The sequence below is a fragment of the Bacillus rossius genome, chromosome 3 (genome assembly GCF_032445375.1).
Source record: "Bacillus rossius redtenbacheri isolate Brsri chromosome 3, Brsri_v3, whole genome shotgun sequence".
NCBI lineage: Eukaryota > Metazoa > Arthropoda > Insecta > Phasmatodea > Bacillidae > Bacillus > Bacillus rossius.
Genome location: NC_086332.1, coordinates 119,279,449 through 119,302,158, shown reverse-complemented (window position 1 = coordinate 119,302,158; position 22,710 = coordinate 119,279,449). Strand labels below are relative to the sequence as shown.

Here is a 22,710-nt window from a genome sequence, read left to right as displayed (position 1 = left end):
ACAATATTCCTCAAAAAATTAGCGGCGATGTTTCGGTGGTGTGTGACGTAATACGTTAATGGCATAATCCACGAACTTTCTTAATCTTTGTCCTATTAATTCAGTACTACATATTTTAATATTCGTTCGAATGAAAGTCATTAATAATTTTCTGTTTACACAAATGCGTTACATTGACTCCCTTTATGTCCTTAATACCCCCCTATCCCATCGCCGGTCAAACGTTTTTCATAAACAAACTTTAAACGCAATGTATTCAATAAAGAACAAAATTATTTCATGCATTGCCAAAGATAAAATTTATTGCAAATATTTTTTGAATTGAGGTATCTAAGATTGTATCTCACTTTGAAAGATGGTGCATAGAAAAACTTGAGTCAGTTGAAAATCTACAAAATAAAAAGGTCATTTCACAGTGCGTCACTATAATTAAACTGCTTAGTACACATTGTATTGAATGCCTTACACTTGTATAACTAATTCATGTCATTTTGGATGTTATTATATTACCCGAAGTAACTAATAAATCCATTTATTTATCTCCATATCTTGCCTGGACCGCTCATATAACTGGACGCCGCACAGTGGGGCCAAATCCGAATTCCCTGGCCAAAAGTCAAATAGGTTTGACGGTTGGCGCGAATGATCGTACTCGGGGGTTTTCGGGGTCGCTGAGTTCAAATCCATTGTTGTTACATCGAAATTCGAAATATTTACTTCGAAATTACTTCGAAAACGGCGAATATATGCCTTTGACGCAGAAAACTGTGTATTTGCTGGGTTTCTGAGGTCCCTAATTGTACATCTTTAAATGTTACGTCAAAATTTAATAACATTACTTAGAATTTTAATCAAAATTACTTCGAAAATACCACAACATTGATAGTAGCGTTAAGAAATTGTCCCCTGAATGATTTCGAGGTCGCTGAATTCAATTTGTTTATTTTTACATAAAATTCGAACTAGTTACTTCGAAACTACTTTGAAACAGCCAAAAAGAAGCGTTTGACGCAGAAAACGGGATTTGGTTGGGTTCCCAACAAAACTGATAGCAAATCTGTTAATGTTGCTTTCAAAATTCGACATGACTTCTCCGCAATTTGTTCGGAATAACTTCGGAAGTGTCAAAACATTATTTGCACGTAAAAAGTAGAGCCTCGGGGTTTTTGAGGCTGCTTAATTCAAATACCATAAAACTTATTTTTAGCTCGCAGTTTTTACCTTTAAATGTGAAGTGGTCATTTGGAAATTGATTTGAAATATTGAAAAGCATAAGACTGACGAACAAAAACCGGATGTGATTAGGCTGAAGGCAGTGATTGCAAATTTCGACAGGAACTTTTCTTCTCCTCTCTGAACGCTGTCCAGCTTAGATTTATTTTTAGAGACTTCGCGGGCTACATCCTTTTTAATTTGTGCTCGTACCTTCTCCGATTTATCTTCTATGCCCGTGGCTCGCTCGACGAAGGTAAACGCGTGATAATGCTTTAAATTCATTTTGTTTGCTCTTTAATGACTTTGTACAACTCAATCCTAGTTATAGAAAACATTTTGACTCGTAAAAACGCAGCCTACTAGCGTCATGCGCGACCTGCTCATTGCTACTGTCAAAAGACAACTGAATCCAGGCCCTTGCAAAAGGACAAACAAACAACGTTTCTCTGTTCACTCTTAGCTGAGTTTCGAAGTAAACAAACACCGCTGTATTACTGCGCCCGCCGCGTCAGCAAGTGATAGGCTGAATTTATCTGGCGCGCCGAGCACAGGTACAGGCGGTAATAAAAAAATAAGGAAAAGTAATATCACAGAACGCCCGCGCAATTCACGCCAGTACGCAAAAGCAAACATAGATGTTTTGTTTATTACATTATCTATAATATAGTAACATTACGTAAGATAATATTATGAAAGAGTTGCAATTTGGTATTAAGAAATAACAAAGGTATTGTTCTAATAGTTCAGTGTTTTGAAATTTCAATGGTTCCACGTTTATACATTTTGTGTTTGTTAATTAATGCTGCCAGTTATCAATATCTTATGCAACAAGCATGTAGGTACTTATTACGCATTTAATTCTTTAAAATTATATTTGCAATAATAAGTGTGTGTGTGTGTGTGTGTATGCTCGGTTGTACCTTACTGTTTGTAAATAACTATTTCCGTTGAGAATACGAAATTTCATGCTATATCGCTGTTTCATAGTTTCGCTAGTGTTTTGCTTATCATATTTTAACCAACATTTTTGAATTTTTTTCATTGAAATACAATTTTGAGAACATTCACTTGTGGCTAGAGTCGTTAACCTATTCCGTTTTGTTAGTTCGAAACTTTTAAATTTCTTCACTAGTCGTCAGCAACTTTGCGAAAGTTTGGAAATATTGTCCTGATTCCAAACGATAGATAAGGAAGTATCAAATAATAGCGTAGCTGTGTGCACAAATGAAATAATGTACTTAGACCCTATCTTAAAATATTTAAATAATGTAAGTTTTGTCTGAACCAATTATATTCGTATTGTGTACGAGTCGTATAAAATTTACTTTCATTGGGTACTATTAAATTATTTCAACAAAAATTTTGTACCAATTGTTCTTGAGTACAAGTTACAACCTGTTACGTACAATTTAATAATAGGCAAATCATGAAATAATTTATATATATTTTTTGGATTCCTAAATAATTTATTTTTAAGAAATAAATTCATTTTTAAAAGTTTACAGTAATGTTACCTAATATAAAATAGTTATCGAATTATTTTTTCCACATAATTCCACTATTTCACATTAGCTTATTACTTTATATATCTTGTCAAACTTTTTCAAACAACTCGCACAACACCTAAATCTGTGCGTTCTCGAGCTATATTTTTCCCACTTTGCCAATTGGTAACATTCCCCTTTAATTAGCAACAATGTTTCGGTGGCGTGTAACATCATGCGCGCATAGTGTAAAGCCCGTATCAGACGATGGAAAATTTCGTTTGGATTCCGCTAGAAGCTTCCAACAAAACTGCTAGCTGGCAGCTAGAAAGGTATGTTTCTCTGAAAGAAACTATCACACACACGGCCTAATTCACTCGTAGTGAAATTTAATTGAAATGAAATTAAATAATGTTCAAAAGCCATCACGTTTTAAAAATATATAAACTATGTTTTATCTTCTACCTACAACACATCTGGAAATTTTAATATAGGCCTATGTATAACTATACGATGGTCCAACTAGTTGAGTATTTAAAATTCACTTCAAATACTCTTATTAACATTCATAAAACGATCGAAAATGGGTGAGCATTTACATTACAAGTTTCAACAACAAAAGTTTTCGAATAATGCTTGCCGTAACTGCTCAGAATTCATTAGAAATTTATGTTTACCATTATTTTAAAACAATCAAAACATTTCAGTTCCTACAAAGTTAATTACAGATTTCAAAACTAGGGGCATTCATTCTGATTGGTTAAAATATTCATCAAGTACGAAACCATCCACATAAATTCGAACACGGCCGATTACAAAAACATCCATGAAAACGGCCAGCGCTCTGCTATTTCAACTCCTAAACCATCCATACTAGCTGGCATGGATGACCTTCCAAGGAAACTGCCATCGTGTGATACGGGCTTAAGTCGTGAACATTCTTACTTCTTTGTTCTATTAAAATTTTACAATATATATATATATAATATATATATATCATATACACACCACCTTCCCTTCCCTGTGTCAATGCTAATCATAAATAATACTTAATTAAAAAACACTGTACTCAATCAAGAACACAGCTATGATGAATCAAGAAAAGTTTACTGCTATTTTTTTGCATTAAGAGTTCTGAGGTTGTTTTTCACTTTGAAAGATGGCGCATGGAGTGACTCGAGTCATTTGAAAATCTGCAAAGAAAAAATGTCGTTTCCAAACTGACATATTTAAACTGATTAGTACATATTTTTGTATTGAATGTATTACACTTTTAGTATAACTAATTCATCTCATAACCATGTATATCTGACGAAGACATTTCAGATTTTGCTTAGCATTAGGCCTATAGTTTGAAATTTAACCAATAAATACATTTATTTATTTACAGTTTTTGGGCGTTTGTCTCTTCCCATTCCCCCTCCAGACGGACCCGTACAAGTTTGTAGTTAACAATATCTCGATATCAGACATGTCATTACTACTTATCACAATATGTAAAAAAAATAACTCTTACAGCAATGTAAAACATAAAACGACTCTAAGCAAATACAAAAGACGATAAAATTATCGAAGCAAGAAAAAAACCATTGCTTTTCCTTCATAAACTTATTTTTTGTTTGTTTTTGAACTTCAATCGATAACCTAAGTAATGAACGCAATTACTGATACAAAAATTTAATTGGTGTTTATTTAGTTAATTGTTTGGTGTAAGCTGTAAGTTTTCGCAATACCACACATATTTGACTTGTTAATTAGTTCATTATGAACTCTTCTCATTACCCGTTGCAAATTACGACCTCACACAAGATTAGTAAAAACTATTTTATATGCACAACGCCCCGTGCCCAGTATCGCTCGGAACTGCCGCTTGCCTTTCAGCAGTCTAGCCCTCGGCCGTACAGGCTCGTGACTGAGCTGTCCCACTACAAGGACATCAGGCAACGCTGTTCTGTGCATTCCCTACCTTCCACCCCTCCCTCCAACCCGTCCACACATTATCGCAAGCGAACAGACCAAGTGATTCACCAACACCGAAAGCGCGTCATGTTACAGTCTGGCTCCATTCAAACAACCAAGATGAGGGGGCAGAGGGTGAAGGCATGGCGAGTCCAAGTAGTTCTTCTCTTTGGCGCGAAAGGGCTGCACTGCACGGTATTTGAATGTTAGATCTGTTTGAAGAATGCAATCTTTTATCTTAGCATCTCCAGCAAGTAATTGAAGGAATTAAACTTCAGAATCCATGAATATATGTATTCGTTAAATGATGAAGAATACTCTGAGCTAAAGTTTTTCTACCATTTTGATACATAACTTGTTTTAATTTAGTGTTGAAAGTTGTTGATTCTCAACTTGAAAAAGGAGATTTAAAACGGCATTTAAAACTAGATATTTTTACATTTTAAAGCACAATTTAAAAAAAAATCATTATCTCATGGCATTCCATATACTTTATTCTTAATAAAAATCAAGTTTCTACAAGAAAATTTTTAACCCGCTTAAAGCTGGAGTTTCCAGCAAAATATGAGTCAAATAACAACCAAAATGCTTAAAAAATATATAAAAAAATGCTAATAATTTTTTTTGTTAAAAGAACATACACTTTTAATGTAAGAAACACTTGAACGCAAGGCAAGCATTATTTGAGCACATTTAACTTAGGGATCAATACCCCTTAAAGCGAGATGGTAAGCCCCACGATTTAACATAGGATCGTCTGTTTCTTCGTGTGAGTATCTGCTTTTCTAAATACGAGTCGGGATACATCTTAAGCTGAATATCTTTGGCGTAAAAGTCGCCGCGAATAGGCACATGGTCTAAATATTCCAAGTAGAAGGTCTTTTGCTCCGATTCGCAAACGTGGTTCACACGGAAACGTTCTGGACTGCAATATGCCCTGTGAAACCTTTCTTGAAGTTGCCTTTCTGCTTAGAGATTCACACGATGAATGGAAATTTGCTTTCTGCTTTTGTAAATCTTGGGAAACACGATTCCAAACAGATGATCATCCTTTCCCTCTTTAGACTTAATTATCATCGTAGTATGAATCGTGCAATTATTTTCACTCGTTCAAATCGAATTTGCCTCCACCTAGATCCAATTACCTCCTCGGTTGCAACTGGTTTCAAAGTCTCCCATTTGTTTAAATTGCTCCAATTTCATTTGACTATAACTATGTAGTTTCAATATACACAATTGCTCCAGTTGCACCAATTGCCCCAATTACTCCCATTTAAATTGGCTCCAATGCTCAATGGCTTCAATTGCCCCAACAACTCCAATATCTCCAAATACTTCAAATACTACACTGCTCTAACTGCTCAAAACTACTCCAATTTCTCCTATAGCTCAAAATGCTTTAATTGCTCCAATTGCACCAATTTCTCCAACTGTTCCAACTGACCAAACTGAACCAACTGCTACAGCTGCTCCAGCTGTTTTCGTTCGCACTTGTCTCCATGTAGCTCAAATACTTCAATTGCATTTAGCTCCAACTGATTGCAATGTTTCGAATGGCTTTTACAGTAATCTCCATTTTATAAGTCATTGGTTATCTTTTTTATTTTACAGCCCTAAGATTAAGGTTACAAAAATAACTTTTTTTTCAATTAATAATATAAATTATTTTTAATTTTATACATATTCAGGTTATGAAAGTCATTCGTTCTATTTAGCCCAAGCCTCTTAGTTCATGAAGTATAGTTTGTGGCGCAAAAATTCGTGATTTCGAAGACTTCCAGGATAGACTCCAAGGTTATCTGCATGCTTGAGTCAATACAGGACGCCCTCATTAGCTACTGACGTGTGAGACGTCACAACCAGTTTTCCCTTGATTCGATACTTTTTTGACTGAGAATTTCCCATTGGCCCAGAGTCCTCCAGATAAACCATGAGCCAATTAATATTACCATTATCCTAATATCATAATTATTTGCACTTTAGCATATTGCAGAATGAATCCGCAAAATTTTCCAGTCACTAAATGTATTTCATGTTTTTTTTAATTATATATAAATTTTCGCATTTTGCGTAGCAAGCAGAAGTGTTTACATTTCGACCAATATGTTTAGATCTTTCCATGACGTGTTATATAACTCTTGTGCTGGCATTTTTATATGATTAATATTTTTAAAATCTCTAGATTTTTAATTATTACTACAACTGGTCTCGTAGTCACAATAATCGTCGTGATAACAGTGATCGACTTCATCATAACTAAAATGATCATTTATATTTAATCAAATGGATCCTTTCCTTCATTTTGGTCTTCGAGATGGATAAAAGTCTTCTAAATGGTCAGCTTCAGTTGCTTCTATAATTTTCTCAATTTCGCAGAGGTAACTAGAATTTGGTGTAAAATTTTTTCATGGCGGTTTTTGTCACACAGTGGTACCTTCGAGATAAAGAGGCCTCTGGATAATTTGTACACCAACTCGGTGCTTTTAATTACGTAGTGCCAGGGAGTTAGGATTTAACTCATAAGCATCTCCAAGTAAGAGTGATGCTTGAGCGATTAAAGCGGTCAAATACAATTTACCTAGGTGTTTCTTTTCTTTTTATAATAAAATGCGACCCAATCGCCACGAGTGACCAAGCGTGAATTGGCGTGGTGTTTTCCAGATACATGTCCACTCCTCGGTAGAAGGGTTACGTGAATTCCTGCCGCTGGACATTCTGCCGAGCGAGTATGGCGGTCAGACAGAGTCCATGACGCGACTTTATGGTGAGTAGCATAACTTACTATACATCCTGCTTAGAGAGTATGGTGGCAAGACACCGTCCATATCGCAGATATATGTGGTATTTACCATAACTTGTTGGACATCCTGCTAAAAAAGTTTCGTTGAGACAAGAGTCCATTTCGCAAACCAAATTTAGTTTAGGTGACTTTGTGTATATCCCTATGTGGTAAGGCAGAGTCCATGTCGTCGGTTCATACCGTATAACTCGAAGAACTTACTGTCTAGCAAGCACGGCTAAAAGACAAAACCTGTCTCGGATATATGGTACGTTCGATGACTTGTAAGTAATTCTGCCGAGCGGGTACAGCAGCATGATAAAGCCTAATTCGTCTATTAAGGGTACGTACCATAACTTATAACTTTCTGTGTGTGTGTATATATCCGAAAGAGTATGAGGTAAAATAATACATGTTTAATTTTTTAATACGAACCACATCATGTATTACATTCTCCGGAACGAGTAAGCACAGTTACGATTATATAACAGGAATAAGACATTTTTGGGTTTATAAGCATATTAACCATTACCCCAAGCTCGTGATAATTTTGTCAAATGAAATTATGTATAAGTGTATACATTCAATAATTTTATTGCTGGGATCCGCGTCTGATAAGTGAGAGCAATGTTTTTTTTTTACTATTTTTTAAAGTGTCTAAGTTATGGTAAAGTATGTGAGTATCAAAACCTATTGTTTTACTTAAGCTTGTTTATTAGGTTTTGTTGCTGAGCTAGTTAAATAGGTTGGGTTTATTTTATAACATAATTTAGGAATAAATATATTTTTTTATCTTCGAATGATTTTGTAATGGCTTTGACTAAAAAGAGATATGACAGCTAGAAAAACGTTATTTTTTACCTATAAGTAGTATAGGAAAGTATTTCCTGGCACACGGGTTCTGGGTGTGGTGCCGGTGCCGGTGTCCGCCATATTGGATTGTGACGTCACGGCGGCCATCTGGATGGTTGTGACCTTGACCTTTGACCTCGACCTTGACCCCGGCGGCCATATTGGATCAGCCATCTTGGATCCGCCATTTTGGATGACGTCATGTGTTCTCGAACTTTCCGCCATTTTGTTTTCCGCCATATTGGATGATGACGTCACCGTTGCAATTTCCGTTACGGCCGCCATCTTTAACATTTTGTTATTTATTATCCGATTTTAATGAATTTTTTTTTTAAATTATAAAAATATTCAATTAATAAAATTTTAATAAAAAATAATTTAAAAATTTACAATTACGACACGGAGTTTGGAGTCCTCGGTTCGAAACCGGTGAGTGCAAAAAAAATTAAAAATGACGACCGATCCTTCCCCCGTGGTAGGTGCTGGCAGACTGACTCCCACCACTTTTTTTCAAAGCATATATATCGTCACCTAGTATGACGTCATGTTCTCCATGTTGTCTTCGATGCTGGAAGCCATCATCATTGTATCGTCGGCTAGAGTGCGCTGACGCCATGTTAGTTTAACTCTTACCCGCTAGAGTGCAGTAATCATTTATTACTAAGGTGCCCGCCATCTTTAAATTTGGACGCCATCTTGAAAATCCGTAATTATTTAGCTAGAAATTCGGGAAAAGTTCCAAAATTCATTAAATAAATCACTCGTTAATTTACATATTGATTCGATGGATTCCTGTCCTCGGTTCGATACCCGATCGATGCAATAATGTTTAATTTTATGTAAAAAATAATAATTTCAATAAACCATGTTCAACATTAGTAAAGAGACTCTAAATCCTCTACGACCATCATCCTATCAGACATCAAGACCGCCATATTGGAAATTCGTAATTTTAATGCTAGCGATTCGGGAAAAAGTCCAAAATTCATTAAATAAATTTGTAATCTATATACTGACTGATTAGATCGACTAAGCTCCTTGGTTCGATCCCTGGATGATACAAAACAACTTTAATTTTTAAAAAGTACCACTAAAGTGTCATGTTTGAGAAAATAAAAAAACACCACAAGTTCTTTTAAAAAAACCTTTATTACATACATACTACACTACTACAAGTACAAAAAATACACAGACAAATTACTAAAGTCTTGGTTAAGATTTATTTCCGCATTTAATCTTGTGCTGTTCAAGACACTGTATAGCTGTGAGTCCTGATTTTCGAGGTTGATTAGCGAAATACTTAAAGCACACCTTACACACATAAATCTTCTGTTGATGTTTTGTAACCTGGGGTCTCACAAGTCGGGAGAAGTTTTTGATGTAGCAGTAGTGTGCAGCACCGCTTTCATTTGTCACAAGCAACAAATCGAAATGATTTTTTCTTTCTTGTTTGGTTACACGAATCGGACACACTTTATTATCGTCATTTAGCGCATACACATTAACTGAGACTTCAGGGTTATTTTTCTCAAAAACTTTTATCTGATTTAATGGTGGCGGATAGCATAGTCCATCGAAGTTGTACTTATTCTCCAAAGCATAGTACCTCTTATCAACACGGTTTTGATGACTTCCCTCGACAAATCTTGCCAAAATACTCCATTTAAAACAAAACTTGTCCTTAAAGTTTTGGCAATTAACTACTGCTCTTTTGTTGACTATCGTCTCAGGTAAGGCAATAAATGATGATGTCTGATGGTATGGAAGCATACTATCAATTGATTCGTTTCCTATGCACATAATCTTGTGACTGTCCAGACTGTTACAATGCGAAGAAACCTTATCGCATTTGCCGCACTTATATGTCTCTCGAGAGATTGTCAGAGACCTACTGCAGGTTATTGATGCACCACAATATTTGCATTGATGCGATGTACGCTCTTCATTAGTTGAAGAATCCATTGCTGATAATGAAACTTCAGTTGATGGTGGAACAGCACGTATCGTTGTCTCCTCTGCAGTCGGTATCGGGATCTCCACAGCTGTCGACACCTCAGCCATTGAGCTCTCCGCTGCTGTGGTCTCCTCTGCAAATGGTATCGGGATCTCCGTCTCCATCATCGTTGCTGCCATCGAGGTCCCCGCTGCTGTCGGTAAACATTCTATTCCGGTCGACATAACTAAATCTCACAAAACTTAATGGAGAGAGCACGTCCGTACTGCACCGCGGCCAGAGGTGAACTGTGGGCCCAGTCGTCTGAACCTCGCTTATATACCCGTGGTCTACTGGTATACTACATGAGTCAAAATATTGTCTGTTTTGAAAATTATTTATTAGGTATCTAAAAATTGTAGAAATAAAAAACACACGAGTTCAAGTTTTACACATTTATTTACAAAAAATTCACAAATACATATTAGGTTAAGGAATCAAGCATTTTCACAAGCAAAGTCTTTAATGTCGCACGAACTGACTCGTCGACTCCGGTTCCAACTGGTTTGTCGACTCCGGTTCCAACTGGTTCGTCGACTCCGGTTCCAACTGGTTCGTCGACTCCGGTTCCAACTGGTTCGCAGGCCACAGGATCAGGAACACAGGTTTCCAGCTGGTCATCTTCTGCGACGTTGACAACTCCGACAAGACATGGTCGGTGACGTCTGTGACCACGTCTACGCCTGGGCTTTGGCTCAGTGCTAGTTGGGACAGATTCACTGCCTGAACTGCGACGACGAGACACACTCCGTTTGGACGTCTGCGTAGAAGCATCACAGGTCGCAACAGGTTGCAACACGCTCATGTTTGGTGTTGCACATGCAGACGAGGCGACTACCTCAGCGATGCTAGCAGGAAGGATTGTGTGTGGTCTCATGTGATAGACGGCACAGTTTCCAGGTTCGCAACAATCTACCAGCTGCTGAGTCGGTTCGTAGGACACAGGAAAGTGTGCAAACCGCCAATGCTGAGCGCCTCCATCGCAGGTTTCTGTATATGTACGTAGATACCCGGAATCCCAGTAGCTGTACTCGACACTGCTGAAGCTAGGTCTTGCGCTCACGTACACGTTAGCAGGATGAAACGTAAACATCTTCTTGCAGGTCGAACGTCACCTGAAGACACGTACGTAGGTACGACATTTATATATGCAGGCTCCTACTAACACTGTGTGTGCCATTTCTGCATTAACTGCGAGTTTGTACAGGTAGAGACACGTTCAAACTTGTCACATGGCTGCATGTCGTATATTGCACTAAGCTTGCGCAGGGAAGGACAGCCGTAGTTGGTCTGTATATCTACGATTTCAGCTGCTCCGTCGTCACACAACTTGCTCAGCCATTTCTTCTGTTCAGGTCCGGCAACGTAGATTATTTCGTTTTGAACTAGTAAATCTCCAATAGTGTTTTTCACTTGGTGGTACAGAATTTTTCCTTCGTCCCACTCCAGGCCATGGTAGTATTTACATAGCCTTTCGTTCGATCGTTTACTTTTTTCGTCTAGTAGTTTCCAAGGATACGGGGGGCGGAAGCTTCGGGTTCGAGTCCGACCGTCGTGAGTGACGCCAATTTCCTTGAGCACGAATCCATTTTGACTCTGGAAACCTTGCAGGTTGCAATACATCTTGTCGCTAGCAATGCTCGGTCGTAACTAAATTATTATCGAAAACGAAACAGTATTTATGTCAAAATTTTCACAAGTTTGTCTCGACAATTGTACGAAGCAAGCCGATCATGAAGTATCAGACAAAAAGCATAGGTGTTTGGTGGAATATTTCCGCTAGTCGTTATCTCGATCCTACAGTCGATGATGTTTGAATTTATACGATCATCCTGTTTGGAAACGTCAAACACCATTAACGGAGCCTTGTTCTTGAAACTGTCGGGACTCAGTATCGGTGACTGTCTCCGCCCGTAGTAAGCTTGCTGAAACTTGGCATACATTTGATATGCTAGAAGAAATCTTCCACATTTAAAATCCATGTTCATGTCAACGTACGGATAACTTTCGCTGTTTAAAAATATTTTTAAATTACGTATTTGACAGTTATCGAATACGGAGCGACTTACTCCTGCATTGAGCTGTCTTCCGGTCTGAAGACCGACGATGATGTATCTTGGTTTTTCCGTAGCGAAGCTGGACTTTACTATCCAATTGATACGCTGACTATGAGGCAAGCCAGGATAAGTTTCCAGGCTCCAGGATCGGAATGGCACATCGAAATTCTTGCCATTTTCTATGTTCTTCAACATCTTGACTCGTTCAACGGTGCTCACTTGGATGTGGGGCAGCATCCACTCGATAGACTGTAGTGTTAGCGAGACATCTTAAGGGTTTTCTGCAGCGGCGACAATTGCATTAATGTGCGTGTTGGCTAGAAGCAGTACGAGCTCTTGTTTCGAATTAATGATTATATGCTTGTAGTCCTCAGCGAATCCAAGAAGCATGGACAGAGGAACACAAACTTCGAACTTCCCTTCGGCATAAACCGGAAGCTTATATTCATCCTCGAGAGCCCAACCGGCCATCTTTGCAGCAGACAGTTCATTTGGCGTGAGCGAAAGGTAATTTTTCATAGCAGATGTTATGCCTACATCTCTCGTCTGGTCTACCTCGACGCCATTGAGTACATATGTAATGCGCTCGATTAGGTGTAGACTACCATTGCAGGATATTGATGTCGTTGTCGGATGCGTACCATCCGCTTTTGTAAGCGTGCCTCTTATACGTAGAAATGACTGCGAAGGTAAAGTACAAATATCTTGGTGCTGTACTGCAATGCGTACTTCCGATGGTAGTGCGTACGGTCCGAGCAGGAAAGGCTGGTACTCGTGCAATTCCATTTTCGTAATGCTGTCATCAAAAATGACCGGATCTTCCACGTTGAGGATTTCGTCTTCCATATTTATTCGGCACTTGTCCAATACTGAGAAGATACTTTATGTTGTCAGGTGTTAATGCACCGATGTCTGGTAGAGAACTGTTCTTGTTCACACCAATACGATTTCTTTTATAACTGTTCGGTGTTACGAACTTTATGCCCATCGCTTCAAGTGCAGACGTAATGTAATTTCTTCGTCTTGAAAATTCACCAATCGTCCTCGCTGGTCAACGATTCGGACGACGACTTCGTGTGCGCACTTCACGACGACTGGAACGTAAATGATACTTTGCGGTACTTCGACCAGTTTATATCCTGGCGGGACCATCGGCGAAAACTCGTGCAGCATGTTGCTTAGTCTTCCGTTGAGATACGTTCCACTTGCCAAATTACAGTTTATTCTTATGACATTCACAGGTAAAATGTTTACTGCGCGCGTAGATTCGTACGTTCTTCCCGTATCATAAACCTTTGATTCGAATCCGAGCATCGTACCTATGGTGCCAGGTTTCGTAAAGTCGACATTTTCACTGCATGTTAGAATGCTTTTTTGAGTGTTTGGATTTCCACGCAGTTAAAAGTCTACATCCTGTGGTAACATATCCCTGAAGTAATTTGCAATATCATCAATTTCGTAAGAGCCAACAGGTAACCGTATTTCATGAGCGGTCCCATCACTTTTCAGGAAGCAGATCTTGCAATTTTCTTCGTCGATATTAGGTATGGCATTATACGTTTGAAAATCTACGAGTCCGATACACCATTCTCCGTCTAAATCCAGAGGCGGGAAATGAACCGCCCGCAGCTCAGATGCGTGACCTGTCAAGGTAAGTGTTATCGACATGACTAATAAATTATCGTCACTGCACAACCCTTAAGTAGCGATTTTTTTATTTGTCAGCTAATTTTTATTTGTTAAAAAGTGAAGACACAAGTGTCCGCAGTTTGTTTGATTAGGCCTCTGTTCCGTTTCGTAATTGTAAAACAATGTAGTGGACCGGTCCAGGTACTGTCGCAGTTCGGGCGGAGGCCGTAAATTTCCAAAACTATCGTAGTACTCGGCCATGTTTCCAGTCTTTACATAGGCTACCCAGTGCGTGCCGCGACCCGCCGACGTGTCTAAATTAATTATGGCGCACTCACATGTCTTTGGCTTGCTGGGCAAAGTGTCTCGCATAAACACGCCGCGGAAATTTGGTATTTTCAGTTTGCGTGCGTACTTTATTAAATCTACGTTGGTGAGCGGTCGTTTCGGTAGGGAACTTAGGATTTTTTCATTCGTTTCTTCCTCATGCCTCGTCCTGTCTTGTGAGGATGTAAGTACAGTCCTGCGCCGTTTTTTTTACCGATGGCAATGGCTTCCATGCTGGCATTGTGTCGCTGTGCTTCTTTTAACTGCTTGCGCTCATTCTTCGAAGTGTTGACTGCCCGCACTATACCGCTCGTTGCACCGATAAGGCCTCCGAGAGCACCCAATGCAGGCAAAAGCAAAGGAAGAAATCCTCCTATAATCTTCTTGTCGAGAGTCTGTAGTTTTTGCTTGGCTTTTTGCACGCCTGCACCGATCTTGCGCTTCTTGGTCTTGCGTGAGTTAGTCTTTGACTTGATGGAGCTGGCTAGACGAGCACCCAGTCCTAATTTTGTCTTTGCCTTCATGATCTTAGATACGCCCCACGCTGCGATTTTCTCTCCTAGTCCCGCGTTCGACGATTTACTTATATCTTCGGCTTCCTGTGCCAATATCTCGTCGGCCCGGTGCCTGGATTCCAGATCCTTGCTTAATGAATATGCGATATCGTGCTGCTTGCACTTTTCGTCGAGAGAATTAATGCCCACGTCACCACGAGCTAACCTTTTCGCTAGTTTCGTGCCGGGGCCGCAAAATCTGTAGCCGGGAATGTGTAGCTCGAATGGTAGATTGTTTATCAGAGAGTTCACGAGTCCTGCGCCGATGTGTTTTTTGTTCTTACCTCTTCGAGTCATTACGCACAACTGACCAGAAAGTATAAATGTGTTTGATTTTATACAATTACTTTAGTACAATGCAGGTCGTCAAGCAAGACGTGTGTTTGCCCGTGCGCATTACGCAAGACGATGTATTTAGTGCGCGTGAATCACGACATGGCTTACTGTTGCCTTCTGCCGTACGTTGCATAATGGCGGGTCTGTCCAACTGCGGTAAAACATGTGTTTTACTGAGTTTACTGGAGGAACCAAATGGTCTTCGGTTCGAGAACGTTTACTTGTATTCCAAGTCGTTGCAACAGCCAAAGTACCAGCGCCTAGCAACTGTTCTACGATCTGTGGATGGTCTGGAGTATTTTCCGTTTAGCGATAATACCGATGTTGTACCTCCAAGCGAAGCAAAAGCCAATTCCGTGTTTGTTTTCGACGATGTAATGTGCGAGAAACAAGGCATAATACAAGAGTACTTTTCCATGGGCAGACACGCCAAGGTAGACTGCGTTTACCTGTGTCAGACGTACAGTCGTATTCCAAAACATCTCCTACGAGACAACGCAAATGTCATAGTTTTGTTTCGTATGGACGAACTTAATTTGCGCCACGCTTACGATGATCATGTAAACACCGACATGACATTCCAGGAATTCAAAGACATTTGTTCCTTGTGTTGGAAAGAAGAACACGGATTCCTAGTTATAGTCAAAGACTGGCCTCTATATAAGGGCAGGTACAGACGAGGTTTCGATCAGTTTATCGCCAAACATGAGTCATAGCATTTCGAAATTCGGTCGTAGCAGTCGAGACTTACGTACTGCTCTCAAGTCTCATGACGACGTTATCCGCAAATACATTTCGCTACTGGCTCATAAAATAGACGGGGTGAAAAAGGAATTACTTGAGTACCTCGTAGCCATAGACCAGCGCGTGGAAGCTTCGGATTCTCGCATTCGCGACATGATCGAAGTAACGAATGCACAAAGACGGGACGATCTGAGGACTTTTTAAAGTAGTCTGAAAGCATCACTGTCTCACTTGTCAACAAATTCAGATTTGGCCAAACACAAGAAAGAAGTTTCTGCGAACGAATAAAAAAGTATATAAGGAGGTCTTGCAATAAGTTTTCAGCCAGTACAATGTCGGACCTGGCCAGTGACCTTCATCGAGCTATACAGTCTGTTCGCGAAAAATATTTACTTGCTAGACGAACCAGACTTGCACGTGAGATGGAAAATGAGGAGATATTTAAACCAATCACTAGTCGCCTCGACGAACTTAAAAACGAGGAAGAACCAGCCTTCATTGTGAAGACAGAAGTTGAAGATGAAATGCCGACTGTAAAGAAGAGAAAGTATGAACCAGATCGAGAAGAAGAGGACTTAACAAGTACAGAGTCCATGCACAAGAAAAAAATACCGAAAAAGGGACATCAAGTTAATGCAATGGTCCGACCATACCTGATATCGTTTACGAGCCGGAATAATGACACGACCTACGGAGTGTACAGAAAACATAATAAATGGTTCCTCGGTGCTAAAGAAATAGACTTTCTACCAGGAAATATCGTGCGCGTATCAGAGTTCAAAACGCGCGGGACTCCGGGTCTGTACGAATTGCTGTTTCGCAGGGAGCCTAAAGGATATTCTCACAACGACTTACAAGAGTACAAAAAACTGCTAGAGCTAACCAATGCACATTTTCGCGATAACGATCCAGATAGTGGTGTATATAAAGACGTAGATCATGAAAAAATCGACATTCTCACTAATCTCTTCAGTGAACTAACAATACATGGCGAAGGTTTAAAAAAGCTAGAAAGTGGTCAGATATTTGACTATGTATATTGGGACGACCCTAATGAATTAGTTGATCGTCTTAGAATTCTACATGCTTCGCTTAGCGTAGGAAACTATTCGCACATCAACGAAATAGTCTCCATACTTGAAGAACTGAGGGAAGCCGGCTACATACAATGAGTCGAACCGGAATCGCTCGCGAACTTCATGCTCCTGCTAGACGGAAATACCTTCGTCGCAAAGTCATAGTTCGTGGAATTGACGATTTATTCCAGGCGGACCTTGTTGAGATGATACCGTATTCCCGATTGAATAAAGGTTTCAAGTACATGTTGACAGTCATCGATGTTTATAGCAAGTTCGCTTGGGCTAGACCTGTCAAATCAAAGACTGCAACTGACGTAGCCAAGGCCATGAACAATATTTTGCGTGATGGACGTGTACCGTCGCACCTGCAAACGGACCTCGGGAAAGAATTCTACAATGCAACCTTCAAGGCTTTGATGAAGAAGTATGGCATCAAACACTACTCTACATTTAGTAACGTCAAAGCCTCCGTTGTCGAAAGGTTTAACAGAACTTTGCGTTCCAAGATGTGGCGACAGTTCACGGCTAACGGAAATTACAAGTGGTTTGACATCTTGCCGAAACTAATAAGCGAGTATAATTCCACTGTGCATTCTACCACGAAAATGAAGCCAAAGGACGTAAAGGACAATCGCCTTCTTCAAACAGTGTTTTCCAACACGAAGAAGAAAGATCCACGAAAGCGTAAAGCTAACGTCGACGACATTGTGCGAATCTCCAAGCAGAAAGGTATCTTCGAGAAAGGTTTCACTGCGAACTGGAGTCCCGAACTTTTCCGTGTGACACATGTTCGTGAATCAGAGCCTAGGACCTACTACCTCGAAGATTTAGACCACAAACCTATCCATGGAGGCTTCTATGCCGAAGAGATTCAGCCTACGTTGTATCCCGATACGTACTTGGTGGAGAAGATTATAAAACGAAGAAAGGACGGTCCTACGTCAAGTGGTGGGGCTTTCCACCTCGCTTTAATTCGTGGGTGGCTGATGCGGAAATCGAGAAATCCACAAAACTTTAGTAATTTGTCTGTGTATTTTTTGTACTTGTAGTAGTGTAGTATGTATGTAATAAAGGTTTTTTTAAAAGAACTTTTGGTGTTTTTTTATTTTCTCAAACATGACACTTTAGTGGTACTTTTTAAAAATTAAAGTTGTTTTGTATCATCCAGGGATCGAACCAAGGAGCTTAGTCGATCTAATCAGTCAGTATATAGATTACAAATTTATTTAATGAATTTTGGACTTTTTCCCGAATCGCTAGCATTAAAATTACGAATTTCCAATATGGCGGTCTTGATGTCTGATAGGATGATGGTCGTAGAGGATTTAGAGTCTCTTTACTAATGTTGAACATGGTTTATTGAAATTATTATTTTTTACATAAAATCAAACATTATTGCATCGATCGGGTATCGAACCGAGGACAGGAATCCATCGAATCAATATGTAAATTAACGAGTGATTTATTTAATGAATTTTGGAACTTTTCCCGAATTTCTAGCTAAATAATTACGGTTTTTTAAGATGGCGTCCAAATTTCAAGATGGCGGGCACCTTAGTAATAAATGATTACTGCACTCTAGCGGGTAAGAGTTAAACTAACATGGCGTCAGCGCACTCTAGCCGACGATACAATGATGATGGCTTCCAGCATCGAAGACAACATGGAGAACATGACGTCATACTAGGTGACGATATATATGCTTTGAAAAAAAGTGGTGGGAGTCAGTCTGCCAGCACCTACCACGGGAAAAGGATCGGTCGTCATTTTTAATTTTTTTTGCACTCACCGGGTTCGAACCGATGACTCCAAACTCCGTGTCGTAATTGTAAATTTTTAAATTATTTTTTATTAAAATTTTATTAATTGAATATTTTTATAATTTTTAAAAAAAAATTCATTAAAATCGGATAATAAATAACAAAATGTTAAAGATGGCGGCCGTAACGGAAATTGCAACGGTGACGTCATCATCCAATATGGCGGAAAACAAAATGGCGGAAAGTTCGAGAACACATGACGTCATCCAAAATGGCGGATCCAAGATGGCGGATCCAATATGGCCGCCGGGGTCAAGGTCGAGGTCAAAGGTCAAGGTCACAACCATCCAAGATGGCCGCCATGACGTCACAATCCAATATGGCGGACACCGGCACCGGCACCACACCCAGAACCCGTGTGCCAGGAAATACTTTCCTATACTACTCCTATATAATTATATTATATTACTATATTTAAATAGTGAATTGAAATGGTTCACAAGACAAGAGCAGCAATTGACTTTTGGTATTGAAAATGTGTGAGCGAGAGTAGTATATAATAGGGGCTACTGGCACACGGGTTCTGGGTGTGGATTGTGATTGTCGGTCCGCCATATTGGATTGTGACGTCACGGCGGCCATCTTGGATGAGCGTAACGGGACACAGCGTAACAGGACACCGCGTAACGGGACATAACGTAACGGGACAAGTAGATCACGGCAGCCATCTTGGATCCGCCATTTTGGATGACGTCATTGTGTTCTCGAACATTCCGGCGATGTGTTTTCCGCCATATTCGATGATGACGTCACCGTTGCAATTTCCGTTACGGCCGCCATCTTTAACTTTTTTATTTATTATCCGATTTTAATGAAATTTTTTTTAAAATTTATAAAAAAAATCCAATAATAAAATTTTAATAAATTATTAATAAAAAATGTACTTTTACGACATGGAGCTCGGAGTCCTCGGTTCGAACCCGACGAGTGCAAAAAAAAATAAAAATGGCGACCGATCCTTCCTCAATGGTGACTGCAGACAGACTGACTCCCACCACTTTTTTTAAAGCATATATATCGTCACCTAGTATGACGTCATGTACGCCATCTTGAAATTTGGACGCCATCTTGAAAATCTTTATTTATTATCCGATTTTAATGAAAAAAATTCCAAAATTCATCAAAAAATTAACGTATTTGAATTCTGTTTGATTATATCGATGAACGTCCTTGGTTCGATTCCCGGCGAGAGTAAACGGTCGATCCTTCCTCCATGAAAGCTACCTAGACTGATCTACCACCAACAATACCAAGGTATATATCGTCAACTGGTATGACATCATGTCCGCCATCTTGTCTTCATCCGCTGGAGACAACCATCTTGTTTTCGTCTGCTAGAGTGTGCCGATAACATGTAGTATAATTATATGGTCACCATACTATTGTCCTCAACTGTTGACACTGAACATTGACCTTGAACTATGACCTTGACCTTGAACTTTGACCTTGACCTTGAAATTTGACCTTGACCTTGAAATTTGACCTTGACCTTGAAATTTGGCCTTGACCTTGAAATTTGCCCTTGACCTTTAAATTTGACTTTGTCCTTGTCGACCATCACGGACCCGACATTTTACGTTCAGTAGATGCTACCAGGAGCTACCACCTGCTGGAGTATGCCATCTTGTGTGTGTGTGTACTCGTACTATAGAGTACATTTCCATCTGGATAATTTTATTCTAACCCGCTACAGTGCAGTAATCATTTATTACTGTGACACACGCCATCTTGAAATTTGGACACCATCTTGAAAATCCGTAATTCTAATGCTAGAAATTCGGGAAAAAGTTCAAAATTCATTAAATAATTCACTCATTAAAGTAATGATTGATTAGATCGATTCCCGTCCTTGGTTCGACCCCTGACCGATACCAAACAACTTTAATTTTAAAAAATACCACAAAAGCGACAGGTTTGAGATAATAAAAACACAGCAAGTTCTTTTAAAAAATACTTTTATTACATACATACTACACTACTACAAGTACATAAAAAACACAGACAAATTACCAAAGCCTTTTGGATTCCTCGATTCAAACAGTCTTCTTATTGTACGGACTAAGCCTTTTACATGACTTTAAATGTCTATCCGATCCGTTCATCACCACAGCCAGATACGGACTGAAATTCATAGCACTTATATATAGTCTTATTAGCCGGTACAACACATGAGTCAAATCAATAACCATGTTCATTATACGTCTCGGTGCATTTTTTATAATGACGATGTAAACTATCGAGACGCGAAAATAGTTTATTGCACTTATTGCACTGAAATTGTATTCTTTGAACATTTTTAGAACAACCGCTTCTTTCATGTCTGCGAGCATTTGAGGTGATAGTAAATGATGCACCACAGTATTTGCACTGATGCGAAGTACGCTCTTCATTAATTGAAGTATTCAATGCTGATGTAACTTCAGCTGATGGTGGAACAGCACATATCAAAGTCTCCTCCAGTGTTGTCAGAGGCGTTGCCAACGGGATCTGCTCCAACATCGTCGGCGCCGAGGTCATGATTCCCGTAGTCGATGGTACATCCTCCATCAAGTACGACGTTAAAGTCGGTAAAGATGCCATCGAAGTCTCAAGAACAGGCAATTACGCGACTTATGCACCAGAAGAAACAAACTAGGTGATCCGTACACCGTCGACGACAGTAACAAACTCAGCGTCCTGCTGTCTAGGACTCGTATATATACATTAACCGGTTTGAATAATACGCTAGTCAAATCAAGAACAATTTACTAAAATACTAGAGTCAAAACAACATTAAAAAAATAGAAGCACCATCAAAAAAAAAAAGGAAGCACATTTGAAAGCACCTTCAAAAAAGGAAAAACAATAGGAAGCACCGACTACGAAAAAACAGCACATTTGGAAGCACCGTCATCGAAAAGGCAGCACATTTGGAAGCACCGACTACGAAAAGGCAGCACATTTGGAAGCACCGACTACGAAAAGGCAGCACATTTGGAAGCACCGACAACGAAAAGGCAGCACATTTGGAAGCACCGACTACGAAAAGGCAGCACATTTGGCAGCACCGACAACGAAAAGGCAGCACATTTGGAAGCACCGACTACGAAAAGGCAGCACATTTGGAAGCACCGACAACGAAAAGGCAGCACATTTGGAAGCACCGACAACGAAAAGGCAGCACATTTGGCAGCACCGATAACGAAAAGGCAGCACATTTGGCAGCACCGACAACGAAAAGGCAGCACATTTGGCAGCACCGACAACGAAAAGACAGCACATTTGGAAGCACCGACTACGAAAAGGCAGCACATTTGGCAGCACCGACAACGAAAAGGCAGCACATTTGGCAGCACCGACAACGAAAAGGCAGCACATTTGGAAGCACCGACAACGAAAAGGCTGCACATTTGGAAGCACCGACTACGAAAAGGCAACACATTTGGAAGCACCGACAACGAAAAGGCAGCACATTTGGAAGCACCATCATCGAAAAGGCAGCACATTTGGAAGCTCCATCAACAAAAAAAAAGGCAAAAAGGAAGCACAATTTACGAGATCTAAGTCTTAGTTAGAAATAAGAAAACAAGAAATAAAAACATTAAATTCGTGTAATTTAAATTATTTATTTTATTGCTTTACATTATACAAATGCAAGTAAAACAAGCTATTATTGTATGTAGCCAGCATTCCTCAGTTCCTTGAGTATGAAGGATATTTCTTTGATGCACGAATAGTTTCCTGCACAAAGCGAACCATGTAGAAGTCTTAGCCGGTCAACCAATATGTTTGGATCTTTCCACGATGTGTAATCAATCTCTTCTACCACCATCTTCCTTGCACCTTTATAAATATTATGATCTCTGGTGTCTTCCGTTTTACCACCAACCTCAGGGTAACTTT

At 39.5% G+C, this 22,710-nt stretch overlaps 1 protein-coding gene across 12 annotated transcripts in view; it reads left to right on the top strand.

The window, feature by feature from the left end:
- Positions 1 to 22,710, top strand: part of LOC134531200 (alpha-tocopherol transfer protein-like) — a 189,247-nt gene that overhangs the window by 139,917 nt on the left and 26,620 nt on the right. For all 12 annotated transcript variants that reach the window (XM_063366847.1, XM_063366843.1, XM_063366846.1 and 9 more), the window contains one exon: positions 7,320 to 7,422. In XM_063366847.1, coding sequence (XP_063222917.1) covers positions 7,320 to 7,422 — 103 coding nt within the window. The remainder of the gene's footprint in view (positions 1 to 7,319; positions 7,423 to 22,710) is intronic.